The following is a 17643-nucleotide window of genomic DNA, read 5'->3' as shown; positions in this document are numbered from 1 at the left end:
AATATGTATTTGCCGGCATTGCATTCATCTGAGAAAACAATGGACAGTGGCTGCCTCAATTCCACCATCTGTCCCGCCAGATTTGTGTAAGAAATTATTCTCACAGAGGCATGCTTTAAAGGGACATGAATAGAACTGGGGAGGCTTTAAAATGTTTTCCATGACTAATCATAGTTTACCTGCCCGAAAATATAACTGGAAATTAAAATTGATGGTCTACTCCAAAGTCAGATACAGAACCAAATCAAAGCCTAAATAAATCATCTTTCTCCACGTCCAGCCCTGCTGCAAATTACATTTCAATGTTAGGTTTTATAAAATCTACTCATCTGAAAATTATAGATTGCACTTGGTCCCACTGCTGTTTTTCAAGTACCAGTTCATGCTGATTAGCCCTCTCTTCACTGCTCCATCAAATTTCTTTCCACCCATATCTTTTCTTCCTCCAAATGCTGAAATAATCTCCATAACTCTGGATCGAAGAGTACTCTTTATGATTCCAGACAGACTACCCTATTATCTGTGTCTTGTACTTCATTGTCAGTCAACTCTAGATACATGAACTTTGCCTCAACAGCAGGGCTATCACCATTTTCAAGAGTCAAAGAAAGGATGATTGTCATGTTTTACATTTTGATAACTAGAAGCAGATATAACTTAAGTACAACACTCAGGCATATTTCAAGTTTCTGCATGGTGATGAATACCCAACTGACATGCTGCCTGAATAAAAAACAACAAGGATGTTTTCATGAATCGATGATTTTTTTAAACATGGCCTTTAGAGCTGTAAGTTATGTTAAAACAATCATACTGAGGTTATTTTTGACAATAATGCAAGTGTGGTATGATTTATCATTTGAGGGTGATAATCCTTTTTGCATAAACATGGTAATTTTCGCAAACAAAGGTATTACAAATATGATAATGTGACATTTTGTTGGGATTTGTACCAAACAAAAGAAAGAGTTGCAGGTGAGGGCATCTCTGCAGTACCACAATGATTCATTTTCAAATGGTGTGATGTGACGCATACAATTATCAAAAAAAGCTCCATGGAACTTCTGTGCTGTGTTGGAAGCCCATCGTTGTAGTTGCAGACTTGTTAGCTACTGTTGATCTCTGTTAGCAGAGTGGAGAGAGGCACTGAGGTGAGCCACATCCTTTGGACAGTTGCGGAAAATCTGACCCAAGCTCTTCACAAAGAAATCCACAGTCCAGCACCATTCAACAACTTAAACAAATAGTCCAAAGGCTTATATAGGTAACCGAGACAGTCCCATTTTTCAAATAATGTAAATTGCTACAAATTGTTACATACAGCTGTTTAAATACTTGAGTAAATAATTACTTCCTTTTTGGTGGAGCTACATTTTAAGTTATCTGAACTTAAGAAAACATGTTTAGTAAGTTGAATCCAACAAGTTCATGTGTGTCTTTTTACAGTGTATAGGCCTACTGCACATGAAACAGTCCACATCCTTAGGCTATTGGAAGCTAGACTCTATTAGTATTCATTGCACTTAATCTAATGACAACACTATCTTTCTGTATGGATTATGTTGTGAGAAATGATTAATTCTACCTCCACCATGAAATTGAAATTTCTTGCCTATCACGTACAGGACTGACCAAAATCCTTCTCCACTAGACTAGTGTAGCAATGAAGTATTTTTGTATGCTAACCCAGAAGTTAGTATTGCCTTGGTTCCCTGAAAAAAAGCCTGTGTGACTTTTGAATTGGATTTTGGAATATCCCTGAAAACAAGCTCTGTGACAAACACTGGTTTATGATACTTAGGCCTACACGTTTTGTTCAACAAGACAATACCACTAGAAGTAAAATGCTAATATTAGGCTAACAAAAAGACTACACTGCGGCTACACCTCTTCAACTTCACCACCACTAAGTGTCTCACAGCTATTACACACGTTTTCTGTTAACTGATCAAACCACAAGTTGTAAAGTTTAAGTTGGAATAGTTTCTAACTAAAGTCAGCCTGTAAAGACAGACCAGTGAGTAGATAAGGCGCGATGATGTTTAATCTCCCCGACAACCTCTGTTGTCTCATCTAGCCACTTGTTAGCAAGTGACGTTTTTAAGACGCTAAATTATCGTTTAATATGATATTTTATGCCTTAACCTTGTCACAGACCTTATTTCAGGCATTTAACCTAAAGCCAATACATTTTTTTTTAACGATATGGGCTAAACTGGGCTTTAGGACTACCAACTACACCACTCTTTACCTGTTGTCCATCCTATTTGGAAGAATCAGTATTCTAAAATATTAAACAACTGTACAATGTGAATATGGTCAGCATTATTAGGCTACTAGTCGGCTACATGATTTGTAGTAAACTGGCTAAATCATGCAAAACAATATGCGTACTAATACCTGCGGCTGCAAGTAAATATTTTTCATCACTGCACTGCTAGTTTAAAATACACATTGACAAGTTTTGGCAGCTATTTCCCCGACTTAAATTAAAAGCTTTTTTCCCTATAATTTATGGAGCACTTTGTACTTCAGCTCCAACTACAAACATTTTCTCTACCTCGGGTCATTGGAATATTTTTTTGACTTAAGTATACTATTACTATTGCCTTTGACTCATATGCTGCTCCTGCTACTCAAAAATATAAGTAACGTTGTAATGTAGGCCCAGTATTGAGTTATCAGTTCAGCTCCGCTGTAACATTGAGTTTCATTTAACAAAAGCACATTCGACGAAAGTAAAAAAAAATAAAAAAGACACACATACTATTGAAAAAAGATTCATAGACATATGTTTTTTGACATATGTCTTCAAAATTATGTCTTCAAAATTATAGACGAATTTATGAGTGCATTCTTATGTTTTAATAACCCCAAAACAAATTGTCGTAAGTGCGGACCGGATACACAGTCTGCATTTACCTGCTTTCCAACATGGCGACCGAGGGCACGTAGTATTTTGTTTTGGGCTAAAACATCAAGGATTTTCCTGACATTTGGACCACATGCAAGCTATTTGGTTCCCAGAAAACCCTCACCGTGTCGTCATTACTATTTTGTCTTGCGCGTTAAGTTGTCTTCACGAGTAACTGGGAGATGTATCGTCGCGGAGCGGCCAAGAAAGACCACAAAAACAAACCGGTGAAGAAGGATGTGAGCGACAGTGATAAATATGCCGACCTCTTGGTGTTCGGCTATGCCTGCAAACTGTTTCCAGACGACGAAAAGGCTCTTTACCACGAACAGGGAAAACATCTTATCCCATGGATGGGGGACAAGAGCATCATGATTGATAGGTCGGTTGAACAAACTTAGACCGAACCGTTATGCTAACCATCTGTGCTGTCCGTTAGCCTGTTTGAAAAATTCAAGGGACCACTTGGATATTGTCTTGCAGAAGCTTGGAAATACCAGCAACTGACCACGAATGTATTATTTCATGCCTGCTAACATGTTTTTGGATGTCCTGAACTGACAAAAAAATGGTATTTGAAGTTTCTAGAGTGACATGCGAAGATGCAACTACCTGCCAGTCTTTGCTAACGTTAGCCATGATGCTGAACCACGAGAAGTCTTTCAGTTGCCAAGTTATGAGGCACAGCAGCTAAAATTACTGTAGTGAAATACAACATTGACACAAATGGGGTGAGCAGTATATAACAAAAGCCCCTGCAAATCAATTGAAACCATTCGGAAGCGTCATAACCTTCACGAGAATATGAATTATTTCAGAAATGTTGGATTTGACTGCATTAGTTTGTACTGTGCACCGTCTGAACTGTCAACAGGGTTTATTTTGGAGACAAATACGAAGATATCTAAATTTGATTTCCGTCGAGACCACATATGCTAGCTCTTTGGTAGGTTTTGCGTCTTGGCATGTTGGAAGAATTTCCTCTGAAAACTCTAACTCCAGGCAAATTTTATAAATGGATCAAATGGTGGTCAAAATAAAGTATGACACAGAAGATGTTTCATGCTTTCTGTCCTTTTCTGACTGAGTTTTGGCTAAAAAAACCCTAAAAATTAAAAAAAAAAACAATGTGTACACAAAGCAAGTGACCTGGACTTTGATTATGCTGTGCAGATATCCACAAGGCCAGAGCAAATTCTAACCAAGACTAAAGTCACTACAGTTAAGGTGATTCAAAATATCACGTCTATGTGAAACATGATTCGACCAAAATAAGGCCTTTCTACAGAATGTTGCGTGATGGAGTAATGTATATTGCCACTTCCATGCACACAGTGTAATAAATTAGTGGATGTATTCTATTGAATCACCTTGATCTGCAGTGGCCCAACTTGTGTTCCATTTGTACAGCCTTTGTATGTGTGTCTTTATCACATAACACAGTTCTTTCCCCAGCAAGTTAGGCTAAGGGGTCCTGCCAAACCCCGAATGCCAACCACAGCACCCCCATTTCTTTGTCTTCATGAAGAAAACTGCAACTGAGAGGTGGCGTAGAGGGACGAACCCTGGAAAATGTCGTCCATTTGAGTTCTTACGGATAGGTATTTATGTGCTCGGGTTTGTGTGAATGTAACTTTCTTTGCAGATGTAGAAGTAATGATGAGTGTTACAGGGGGGGATTGAACCCTGTAAGGTAAGAGGCGAGTTGCTTTTTATGTTTTTTTTTCCTTTGTCTTTTTCTTTTGATGTAGGGTTGTTGGTTTGTAAGACTCGTACAGGAAGAAAATAGCAGCAGAAAGCTTGCTAGGTATCCTTTAAGCACTATCAACAATTAAGCCCAAGGACTTAATTAAGGATTTATTGTTGTCTGAACTTTGAAAACATTTCTGAACTAGCTTTTACAAGTAAACTCCCTCTTGACAGACTTGCAGAGGTAGAGCATTTATTGTTGTTGTAAATTTTGGGTTTTAGGTCCCCCCTACCTTGATAAGTAGGTCCATGTTGTGTATAAAAGTCTTTGTGGACTTCCTTCTCTCTAATCCTTTTTTCATCCAACAGATACGATGGGCGTGGTCACTTACATGACCTTTCAGAGTATGACAGCGGATCATGGAATACATCCTACCAGCTATCGGAGGAAGAGGACAGGATTGAGGCGCTGTGCGATGAGGAGAGGTACCTGGCTCTGCACACTGACCTGCTGGAAGAGGAAGCAAGACAAGGTGGGCACACACACGAATGGCACACTGATGTAGAAATTGCTGTCACCACCTAATCGCATGAGGGTACACTTTGTTGAGTTATTTACTTACATTATCCTCAGTGTTTCCAACAATGTTAGTACCAAGAGGAATCATCATTTTATTCAAGGTGATGGTGCGCTTCTTGTTGGTCTGTCACCATGACTTCTAGGGAAACATCATCAGCTGCTATGTCAGAGAGTGAGGAAGGAAGTCGACGATCGAGACTTAAGTTAACACGAATAAAACTTTGATGCACTGTCTTGTCCATGAACATTTCTGCCCGAGTCTTGTCTGATGGTTGTTTAGCATTGGTGACTACAACTCCCATGATCCCATGCTACTTTTATGATGTCATCAAACTATGTCTTTTGTTTCCATTGCTTTGATTTGGATAGGGATGTCCCGATCAGGTTTTTTTTTTACCCCGATCCCGATCTGAGTCCTTTAATATTTAGTATCTGCCGATACCGAGTCCCGATCCGATACTCAGCCTTAACTAATATTTTCCTAGATAATACAGCTACATTAAGAAAAAAAGTACCTGCATCTAAGCTGTTCCTTAATAGGTTTTTATTATTTTGTTGAAACAAAGTATATACATTCATATGGCTCTTTCTTATTCTGCATGCTATTCCAACATTGGCCTCCACCTTCCTTGTGTTAGCAGGTGAGTGTGTGATGCTGCACTGTGACAGCAGACCATCGTGTACAGCCAGCTGAAGTGTGTGTGAGACGCAGCTCACGCTTGGTACCTCCATATCATCCTTTGCTTATTTCACGTACTTTACGTTGTCACATAAAATGACGTGGACACGTTGCTTGTCTATTAACGCGTTCAGCATCTCCTGGATTGCCTGCTTTACATGCTCTGCTGTATGAGACCCACGAAACTAGTGCGCATATACCGGCATGTTGTAACTCGAAAGTGGAATAAATGTAATGCAGAGATGGTAGGGCATACCAGGGATTCAAAAACTCCGGGTGACGAAGAAAACCCTGATCCTCTACCACGGAGATGAGCTGGTTTTCCAGAGCGATTAATTTGATGACCCTCTCTGTGTTATTTGTGGACATGTCGCTGAGGATATTTCTCATAACTGAAAGTATCCGCAACTGTTTGCTGCTTTGGTCTCCTTGCCTGTACTCTCAAGTGAACACGTTGTATTCTTTGAGTTTTTGTTTTGTATATGCTGTATCAAATGAGTAGTAAAATGCAGCTCCGCGAAACGGCCATATAGCAGATTTTACATGTCGCCGTTGGACTGCTTTCGCTTTCTAATTGACGTTATTTCCACACTGCAGACACTTTATTCACAGGTTTGCCAGAGTAACGCCACGCGCGCGTCTGTGTTCTGCCACAAATTGTGCTCTGACGTAAAAAAATAAATAAAATCGGGCTTGGGTCCACGTTCAAAACTGCCGATTCTGATCAGCGGAAAAATGCCCAGATCGGCTCCAGATCACATCCCTAGATTTAGAGAACCCCTAGCTGCAGAAATGGAATAGTGATACCTACAAGAATATGCCTTACGGTTTGTTAAATTGCTGCAACATATATCATATGTTGTTTCAGTGGTGTTTGACAGATAACATTGGTATTGCTAACTATTGTACTTGAGTTCCTCGACCCTGGTCAGTGTCGTCCTGCTGTTTTAGAGTTAAGATGTAAATTTTCCTCTCTAGCAGTCAGCGTTTGAGTTATTGGTCACAACACTTTTTAACCTCATGCCTGTGTCATCACTTATCCAACAGACTAACACTTAGGCTAATATGAAAAGTCTGTCTGTACAAACAGAAAATATTATGTTATTTAAACAAGGCTTCTTAACAAAAACATTCATTTTCCAGGACGAAACTGAGCAGAGTAGGTACATTCAGCTTCCATTTCCATGAAAATAACTTTCAACAGTAAGAATCTTGCATCTCACTCCTTTTTACATTATAATGAAACCGGCTGTTTTGATGACAAAGCACCCTTCTGAAAGACATAGTTAATGACTGTAATTGAATTAATAAGCCACCGTTTTAAGTGAAAGATGGTGTCTTATGCCCAAACTGACAGGACAGAATGAGTCAGCTAATGATTTGTGTCACACACATACACTTGCACACTCACTGCAGAAGGTTCATCCCCCAGGCCGCTTTGCCCTTGAATTTGGAGGCCTGACCCCATTCACGGAGGCTATTACCCATCTGTCCACTGTAGAGACAGCAGGAAGGCATTAGAAATATTGATAGTTTTAGTGGGAATTTTGTCCTTGCTTCTTTAATAAAGATATAGTTCGCCATGAATTTAAATAGAAAGGGGTTGGTGGCTGGGGCCAAGTAAGCATGTGTCTAGCAACCAGTAAGTATGTTTTTATTCTGTCTTTTCTTTTGATCAGTACAAGGACATCCCATCATTCAGAATAAAATCATGGCTTCAATAACAGTATTATTTCTTGTTATAATAACTATCATCAGAGAATATTTAAGAGAATATTATTGTAAATCTCTCTCTAACCATATAAATGCAAATAAACTATTGAATGTATTTAGTTAATTTAATTAATGAGGGTCAGACCAAATATAAGCCTCCCTGATTATCAAGGAGATATTCAGCATTTTCCAACTTGTTGGTATCTGTGTTTTTTGGGTCTGATTGCTGATGAAATCATTTTGAACATGCATTATTTTGGCTTTGATGCAGCATCCTTCCTCTGTCTGTAGCAGCTACTTTGTGGTCTTGGTCAATGTTCTGCACACAACACTATCTGATACACGTCATAACTGATAGCCTATCAACACCGAATGATATGAATCTGCATTAAAATTTTAACTTAAGTTATCAAATAAGTGTAGTGAAGTGGAGGTATAAAGTAGCAAACATTCTAAATTTGAAGGCTCAGCTTTTTATTTTTGCTGCAAAGATATATCACCTCCCAATATCTGTTGTTGGTCTCCTTGATTACCATATCATGTATTTTGCTTTTATGAAATACAATACAATACTATCAGATTTAAAAGTAAACCTGTTTTGTTAAGTCTTGTTAAATGGGTCTCTGGTAAATTTTGCATCTTGGCAGCATTTGTTGGGGGTAGGTATGAATCCAGCTGCATGCTGCAGACCAAATCAACTACTCAGGAACCCTTTCAGAGGAAGTGGTCTTGGTGCGGTCACCATCAAGTACAGTTGTGGTTCATTTGTTGTGGGAATGTGACCCACTTACAAGGCTTTTCCTTCAAATCTGAGCTCAACGACTTCTGTAGCCAGGTGTGATTTGCAGAAGTGATTTGAGGTCACATTTAGTCTAGCATTGATGCATTGCTTTATTGATGTTTGGACAAATAGAACTTCCTTCTGGTCTGTCTCCCTGTGCTTTCTTTCTTGTTCTTGCCTCAGACACACCAAACTAACTGATAAGGTATTCGCAACAGGTGGTTCTTTGTATGAATAGCGAAAGACAAGTCTACTTGTGCAATCTGATAAATTCTGGTAAGTCTGGTACATTATTCTCCTTTCATATTTTTTTGTTTGTGTTTTTATTTCCCCAGAGGAGGAGTACAAACGCCTGAGTGAGGCTCTGGCAGATGAAGGCACCTACAATGCGGTGGCCTTCAAATACAGCGCTGATTACTATGACCCCTCTCAGCCCACAGAGGAGGAGGATGCTAACAGGGAAGCCGGTGAGAACTCGCATCACTCACAAATTTGTTTAGTGACTCAGACTCGCGTACATATGGAATTGGTGGCTTAGTTTGATATACTCACACACACATATTCTTTGTGTAGGATGACTGTGACTAAACCAGGACAGCAAAACACTTTCTTATGTTAATGAAACAAAGTCTGGCTGACTCTCTGCTTCCACAGTACTTCTACAGTAATGTGTTTCCTGTACACTACCATACACCCTTTCTAACTTTTGGTTGAATATTCAAAGTAATCAAATTGTGGTGTAAATGTTAAAGACCAGTGTTCACTGTTTGTTCAAGATGTTTTTATATTGAATGTGTCGCATGTCGAAAATTGACCAAATTCACCACTGCACTTCCTTTGGTCCCCAGCAACAAACGTGCCAAATGAGAAGTAGACCAGATGAACAGTTCTTGTGATATGCAAATAACACACAGACAGACAGTGATTCCTTGATTTGCACATAGATAGATGTTGTGCAATTATTTGTTACTGTTTCAGATTTGATATTTTCAAAATATAGCTCCGTTTGTAAGTGGGTACTACATTTAGACTGCTTACCATGTGTGAACACCCAGCAGCAATTTTGGTTGTCAGGCATCCGCATCAGACGAACACACACACACACACACAACTTTGAATATTTGATGTTGAGATAGCTGGAAGCACTTTGTCCCTTTTGGCCTGACAGTTAAGCAGACAAGATGCCTCTCTCTGGAGAGATAGTAGAGCTGACAGTGAGAATACATCCACTGAAGCTCTAGAGGCCAGCAGAATTAGTCTTTTGGTAATACATCAATCAGGGTCATGTGACACTGGACATTAACATTGTGGGCTGATTTCTCAGTTTTAGGTTTTTTTTGTTACTGTGGTTACACTCTTGGACATTAACACACATGCAATATCATGAATAATCCTTGAACCATCACAATGTAAATTTAAGCCTCAAAGAGAGTGTTTGGGCTGACAGTCAGCCATTAGTCGTTGTAACTATTGTTAGATCCTGCTTGAAAGCCAAATACATGTGAAGGTTAATTGTAGCATCACTCGTTATTTGTCTAAACATGACAAATGTAGGTGTTAATTAACCTTTCTTTTAAACCCCACAATTATTGTCAACCAGTCATTTTCACAATTCACTCAATCATTTCATATCCTGTCAAAATAAGAAACTTAATTTGAATGTGCAGCACATCTTTTAGCTGAATTTTAAATTTACCCACTTCACCTTCACTGAAGTAATTGAACTCTTTACATATTTCTACCCTGTTTGGTATATCTGCTGTCCTGCTCAGCTGTGTAAGCAGATTGCCCTCTTGTTTACCCGTACAGAGCTGCTGAGTCAATGTGTGGCTACAGCAAAACGGTTGTTACTTGGTCACAGCATAAGTGGGAATGCTGTTGGAATGCCTTTTAAAAGTGGGCGTACATTCATTTTAATGCGTGATAACCATTGAGTTTTACATAATACGCCACTTTAGAATTAGCAGCATTATCTAAATATTACCTCATCAACCATGATAATAATCCTGTTACATAACTGAAGTGATGCTGAAGAGCATATCTTCTTGTAGTTTTGGGGCACTGTTTCAAAGGCTATTATATGCTTACTAAATTGAAGTTGAGGCGGTACATAAGATGGATTGAATTCACGGACATTGCATGGCCATCTGATTCTGCCAAAAGCCTATTTCAAAACTGCACCCATGGAACATCATACACAACAAGCCAACTGCTGTTTTTCCATCATAAAAGCTATGCCTTTAAATAAGGGGCTGTGTAAATTCCCTACAATGCAACGGTAAAAATGTTGATGTAGCTTCCACCTGACTTTTTTATCAAGTGCAGATGATATATTCGTATAGCTGATTAAGTGGTGGAGGACATGCCGTTCACAAATTTTTAAAAAATGTTTTAGGAACTTAAAATTCCTCTCAAGTTACTGCTCAGTTGAGTATATATCCAGAGGGCTATATATTAACTTTTTGTCACAAATGACTAAGAATTAATCTCATTATTTTTGTCACCATATCTCTTCACATGCTCAGAAGAGGCAGAGCCCGAGGAGAGTGAGGAACCATTCGTCGCGCCCCCAGGGCTCACTATCCCTCCTGATGTGGAATTGGTGTGTATGAAATTCAACACGCTTGTGTTCTTATTCACAGAATATAAACACTACATATAAACATGGAAATGTACAGTGAGTTTAGGCAACAACAGTAACATCTGTAGACTACAATGTAATCCAATATAAAAACATATATTTAAAAAAAAATAAAAAATTCATTCAGTGACACAAAATGTTTATTAAGAAGTGCAATGTGAAGATTCTTAAAATGACATCTGTACATATGTGGAAACCTGCAGTTATCGAACAAATTGGTTATGTAAACTGCCTTGCATTTCTGCTTTTCTTCTTTCTGTGTTTTTTGATCATTGATTAATTTATTGAATTTCTTAAATTAGAGCGGGACAGGCCAAACACTCAGGTTTTTACTGTCAATCTACACTGAACAAAAATATAAATGCAATACTTTTGTTTTTGCTCCCATTTTTCATGAGCTGAACTCAAAGATCTAAAACATTTTCTATCTACACAAAAGACCATTTCTCTCAAATATTGTTCACAAATCTGTCTAAATCTGTGTTAGTGAGAACTTCTCCTTTGCCAAGATAATCCATCCCACCTCACAGGTGTGGCATATCAAAATGCTGATTAGACAGCATGATTATTGCACAGGTGTGCCTTAGGCTGGCCACCATAAAAGACTCTAAAATGTTCAGTTTTATCACACAGCACAATGCCACAGATGTCGCAAGTTTTGAGGGAGTGTGCAATTGGCATGCTAACTGCAGGAACGTCCACCAGAGCTGTTGCCTGTGAATTGAATGTTAATTTCTCTACCATAAGCCGTCTCCAAAGGCGTTTCAGACAATTTGTCAGTACATCCAACCGGCTTCACAACCACAGACCACATGTAACCACACCAGCCCAGGACCTCCACATCCAGCATGTACACCACCAAGATCGTCTGAGACCAGCCACCCGGACAGCTGCTGGAACAATCGGTTTGCATAACCAAAGAATTTCTGCACAAACTGTCAGAAACCGTCTCAGGGAAGCTCATCCGCAAGCTTGTTGTCCTCATCGGGGTCACGACCTTACTGCAGTTCGTCGTTGTAACCGACTTGAGTGGGCAAATGCTCACATTCGATGGCATCTGGCACGTTGGAGAGGTGTTCTCTTCACGGATGAATCCCGGTTTTCACTGTTCAGGGCAGATGGCAGACAGTGTGTGTGGCGTGGGGGTGAGCAGTTTGCTGATGTCAACATTGTGGATCGAGTGGCCCATGGTGCCGATGGGGTTATGGAATAGGCAGGCGTATGATATGGACAACGGACACAGGTGCATTTTTATTGATGGCATTTTGAACGCACAGATACTGTGACGAGATCCTGAGGCCCAGTGTTGTGCCATTCATCCACGACCATCACCTCATGTTGCAGCATGATAATGCACGGCCCCATGTTGCAAGGATCTGTACACAATTCCTGGAAGCTGAAAACATCCCATTTCTTGCATGGCCAGCATACTCACCGGACATGTCATCCATTGAGCATGTTTGGAATGGTCTGGATCGGCGTATACGACAGCATGTTCCAGTTCCTGCCAATATCCAGCAACTTCATGAAGCCATTGAAGAGGTGTGGACCAACATTCCACAGGCCACAATCAACAACCTGATCAGCTCTACACGAAGGAGATGTGTTGCACTGCGTGAGGCAAATAGTGGTCACACCAGATACTGACTGGTTTTCTGACCCCCCCAGACCCCCCAATTAAGCAAAACTGCACATTTCAGAGTGGCCTTTTATTGTGGCCAGCCTAAGGCACACCTGTGCAATATTCATGCTGTCTAATCAGCATCTTGATATGCCACACCTGTGAGGTGGGATGGATTATCTCGGCAAAGGAGAAGTGTTCACTATCAGAGATTTTGACAGATTTGTGAACAATATCTGAGAGAAATGGTCTTTTGTGTACAAGAAAATGTTTTAGATCTTTGAGTTCAGCTCATGAAAAATGGGAGCAAAAACAAAAGTGTTGCATTTCTATTTTTGTTCAGTGTATATCAAGCAGGAGATAGATATAATAGTCGCCCTAAGCGGGATAGTTTTAGCCTGTCTGCATGCAAAATAATTGAGCAATATGGAACATTGTCATGATTATTACAGGTATTAAGGGTTTTGAGACTTAAATGAGACTTAATTCAGGCTAAATAGATTTGATTGATTTTTAGAATCTGACATGAATTGGATACAGTTGTTAAAGGAGAACTTCGGTCGATTTAAACATGCAGCTTCATTGCTCAAGCTACCCTTGACTTGCTAGTACCGAAGACGCGAACAAATTTGGTCCAGCCATTACAGAGCTCCGTGAACGGAGATGTAGCATTGAACGCTAACAGCATGGGGTCAGAACTTCACACTGTGTTTTAACCGTCTTAACATGCTCCACATCTCACACCAGAAGTTATGCAACATCAGCAGACACCTTAGCACACAGCACTGTAGCGTGTATGACTCAAAATGAATAAAAAAGTAGTTAAAACAGTGTGTTTGTGCAAGGAGCTACTTACCTGTTTGTTGACATCCGTGTGTTCCGGTAGCTAGACCAAACTAGTCAATCCGTCGAGCGTGCACTTACTCCCTCACTGGCGGAGACGGTAACGTATTCCAGCATTTTCGTGTTTATGTTCATAATGTACATGTCCATGTTACAGCCTGTCATGAGCCATGAGCCTTACAATAGCCTGTTTAGCCTGTTAAGTGCACACTCGATGGATATGCTAGTTTGGTCTAGCTACCGGAACACACAGATGTCAACAAACAGGTAAGTAGCTGCTTGCACAAACACACTATTTTAACTACTTTTTTATTCATTTTGAGTCATACACACTACAGTGCTGTGTGCTAAGGTGTCTGCTGATGTTGCATAACTTTTGGTGTGAGATGTGGAGCATGTTAAGATGCTTAAAACACAGCGTGAAGTTCTGACCCCATGCTGTTAGCGTTCAATGCTACATCTCCGCTCACGGAGCTCTGTAATGGCTGGACCAAATTTGTTCGCGTCTTGACTCGCAAGTCAAGGGTAGCTTGAGCAATGAAGCTGCATGTTTAAATCGACCGAAGTTCTCCTTTAATGTAACTTCCTTATGTATAACCCGAGAAGGCAAACTTGCTTCATTAGTGCCACCTAAGTCCAACTTCCTTGGTTTGTTTTTTTGTTTGCTTTTTTTTCATTTATTTGAAAGTGACGATGAAGTTGAACATAGTTCCAATATGGACAATACAGCTGATGTGCTGCACAGACTCTGTAGCTATTGCTAATTTTCAACTTGTGTCTCTTGTTGGGCTTTTACATGTACAGCATGATTAAAACAGACAGCTTTCATTGGTTTTAATAATTACTGTCAGAGAAAACTAAAAACAACAAATAATCAAATTTGAGATGCTGCAACCAGGGTTTTTTTTTTTGTAGCATTTAGCTTTTAGCTTTTTTTTGTTTCTTTTTTTTGCATGATTCACTGAATAATTTTGTTTAAACTTTGGTAGAATGTCTGACACTACAGAATGATTGACTGTACAGGGTTTGATATAGAGTTTGCTATAAATTATTTATCAGATCTGGTAAGCCACCCCGATCCCGACACATCCGTTCTCAAGATTAATATAGTCACTAGATGACAGATTAATCAATAACCTTTAAGGTGCTTGCCATGTGAAATTGCACCTCTTCTTTCCCCTTGTGTGACAAAAAAAGTGTTTTCATCTTTACGCTATTTTCACTCCTCTGCTAACTCACATATTCATTGTATGTACCTCTGAACATGTAGGCAATGCTTCACATTGACGTAACATTCAACGACACCAACAGGCTTATCGCCTGTAATATACAGGAAAATTAAAAATGCATTGCTGTTGCTTTTGTTCTATCTGGTGTTTGTGTCAGACCATCTTCCCTCAGGACCAGGCCAAGTCTGCAACCACAACCCCTTCAGCTGCTACTTTCTTATGCATGAGAAGAAAAACAGGCTTCATTCTTTAGTTGGGCTGGGTGCATATTCAGTCTTTATCGTGCTGGGTATACCACAGCCATAACACCCTTGTGCGTAGATCCAGAGCACAACATCACTGCGATAGATTTTGAAGGATTTACCCTTCTCTCTGAATAATTCACAGCCTAGCCTTTATATTTTATATTTCATATTTCTTAATTCTTTTTTTATTCCAATTGGATTTTTCCCTTTTCTTTTGTTTTGAGAATGACAGGCAGCATGGGGAGATGGCAGAGGGATGAGTGACATCAAAGGTATCTTGCCAGACTCTAACCTGGACGTCGGCTGGCTTATTGCAGTTTATTGCTAATAGGGTTTTTTTTAATTGGACCCGGATTATTGTATTGACATTTGTCTTTACTCGTGACAGTGGTAACAACAGAGAATACACTATGTGCAAAGAGTGGGATGATTTGCAAGAAAGGTCACGGATCAGGATGAATATGACGCAATGATTAATTGGCATGCAGCGCAGATGTTGGGACCAAGACGACTCTTCTTTTTCAGTGCTTACAGTAGATAATAAATGGCAGTTGGCTGGACCTTATACTTTCAGACTTTAGAGTAGGTGAAGCGGAGGAGGACACGTTGCTTGTGTAATTCACGTCAACATAAAATAAGTATTACACATCCCATTTTTCACTAATGGATAAGTTCTTAAATCTGAGTGCAAAAGGCCCTTGTATGTCATGGAGTCCTTGGCAGCTTGGAACACAATAATGGTCTGTTAGTGTTGGACACTGGCACCAAGGTAGTATTTATTAGGACTTTCATCCTGATGAGATATGTGTGTTCTTTTGGAGATTGCCTGCACTTCTCTGTACTGTCATGGTAATGACAATGATAAATCATTGAAATCACATGAGGGGAACAATAATGAATGAATAATGGACCATTTCTTGTTCCAATGATTTCCACCTCTTGTGTATTTTAAGAATTAATGTCATCACATCCAACATGAGTGTGCCCAGCGTAAGAATGCTTCAGAGACAATAAGACTTATGTCCTTGTTAGGAAGGAGCCAAGCATAACCATCTTAATGCGATGTACAGCAGTTCCATTTTTATGCGTTTCACTAATGCTCATTTTTCACTATTTTGATTTGAGTGTTTGAATAATCATAACTATTTCCAGGTTTTACACATTGATAACATTTTCTCCCCAGAAACCAAACAAATGATCACGGACTAAGCATGCATTAATACAGTTGAAGAACATTCGGGCTCATATCTTGACTTTTTTGGCTTTTCAGCCGGCAACCATCAAGACCCACAACATCATCGAGAGGACAGCCAATTTTGTATGTCAGCAGGGGGCACAGTTTGAGATTGTCCTGAAAGCTAAGCAGTCTGGTAACTCCCAGTTCGACTTTCTCCGTTTTGACCATTACTTGAACCCTTATTACAAACACATCCTGCGGGCCATGAAGGAAGGTCGATACAACCTTGCCTCCTCCAGCAAGCAAGAGCAGACGCAGGGTGAGTTATGGCAAGCAGTCACTGAATCTGAAGGTGTTATGTCCTCTCACGGACGTTAAATATGCACTTTACTGTAATCAATGTGAAATATCAGATCTGTTATACATGAGCGATTGAACAGAGCACGAGAAAGCAGTAAGAAGCTTTAACGTTCTGCATTGATTTTAATATGAAACATTTGTTCATACATATATTCAGTACTCTTTTTTTTGTCTCTCTTTCTTTAGACTCCCACTCCGATGATTCAGATGACGATGGGGATGGCAGTTACCTCCATCCCAGCCTGTTTGCCCCAAAAAGATGCTCTCGCCTGGAGGAGCTTGTGAAGGTAATGTGAAGCTTTACCTGTAGAAGAGCACTACAATGTTTTTTTTCAATAACTTCCATGTATAAAGCTCCTGCTCAATTGGCTGACATGGATTTTTTTTCATAATGATATGTAAAAGTGTGTGCAGCTCATTCATCTAAATGCATGTTTGGTGCTCTCACATAATAACTTTCACGGACATTAGGATGGAGGTCTATTTACCTGTTGGGCCACAGACTAAAGAAAATAACAGCTTGTTTGCTTGTTTTGTTTGTTTAAAATTATGTAGCGTAAAGGTTTCCTGCAATATATATATATATATATATTGCACTATAATTTAAAAAGAAGGAATTTTCACCTGACAACTTCAATACTGTAGCCCTGTTATTTGGAAATAACCAAACAACCAAAGTAGGCCCTCCTTTGTTTGATAAATAGATCAACAATGATCATTATTGGTGGCTCGCTGTTCATATAACTCACAAGTAACAAACTCATATGAATCCAAAAGCCATTCAAACAGGACTAAATTATGTAATATCAGACACACTTCTATTACAGTTTAGTCATGTAAAATCAATATTTTGTTTTTGTTACAAGACATTGTAGCATTAAGTGTTCAAGTTAATTTGCCTTGCTTGGCATTGCTTGTCCTGTGATGTGACTACTGCGCATCCTCATATTGTGATGTCTATACTGAGATTATATATTGTGCAGCCCTTTCTTAAACCTCCCCAAGGAGAAAGCTCTGGACCTTTGACTAAAGGCTGCTCATGTAACGGACACCAACTGAAAATGGCTTTCTCTACACCCTCTTTGTTATAATTTTGAGAAAATATTGTGCAGTGCTAGCTGAGCACTGCCTGCCATGTGAATTACATTTTCATCCTGTTAAAACTGCCCAT

General features: G+C 39.5%; 1 protein-coding gene across 1 annotated transcript in view; it reads left to right on the top strand.

The window, feature by feature from the left end:
• Positions 1-2901: 2901 nt before the first annotated feature.
• The window catches only part of sfswap (splicing factor SWAP), a 55196-nt gene continuing 40454 nt past the window's right edge, over positions 2902-17643 (top strand). The window contains exons 1-6 of the mRNA XM_030435666.1: positions 2902-3296; positions 4973-5136; positions 8692-8823; positions 10882-10958; positions 16206-16431; positions 16659-16759. Coding sequence (XP_030291526.1) covers positions 3097-3296; positions 4973-5136; positions 8692-8823; positions 10882-10958; positions 16206-16431; positions 16659-16759 — 900 coding nt within the window. The 5' untranslated portion in view covers positions 2902-3096. The remainder of the gene's footprint in view (positions 3297-4972; positions 5137-8691; positions 8824-10881; positions 10959-16205; positions 16432-16658; positions 16760-17643) is intronic.

This window comes from Sparus aurata, chromosome 12, assembly GCF_900880675.1.
Source record: "Sparus aurata chromosome 12, fSpaAur1.1, whole genome shotgun sequence".
In the NCBI taxonomy this organism is placed as follows: Eukaryota; Metazoa; Chordata; class Actinopteri; order Spariformes; family Sparidae; genus Sparus; species Sparus aurata.
The sequence above is the reverse complement of the archived record's forward strand: the minus strand, read 5'-3'. Positions and strand labels throughout refer to the sequence as shown.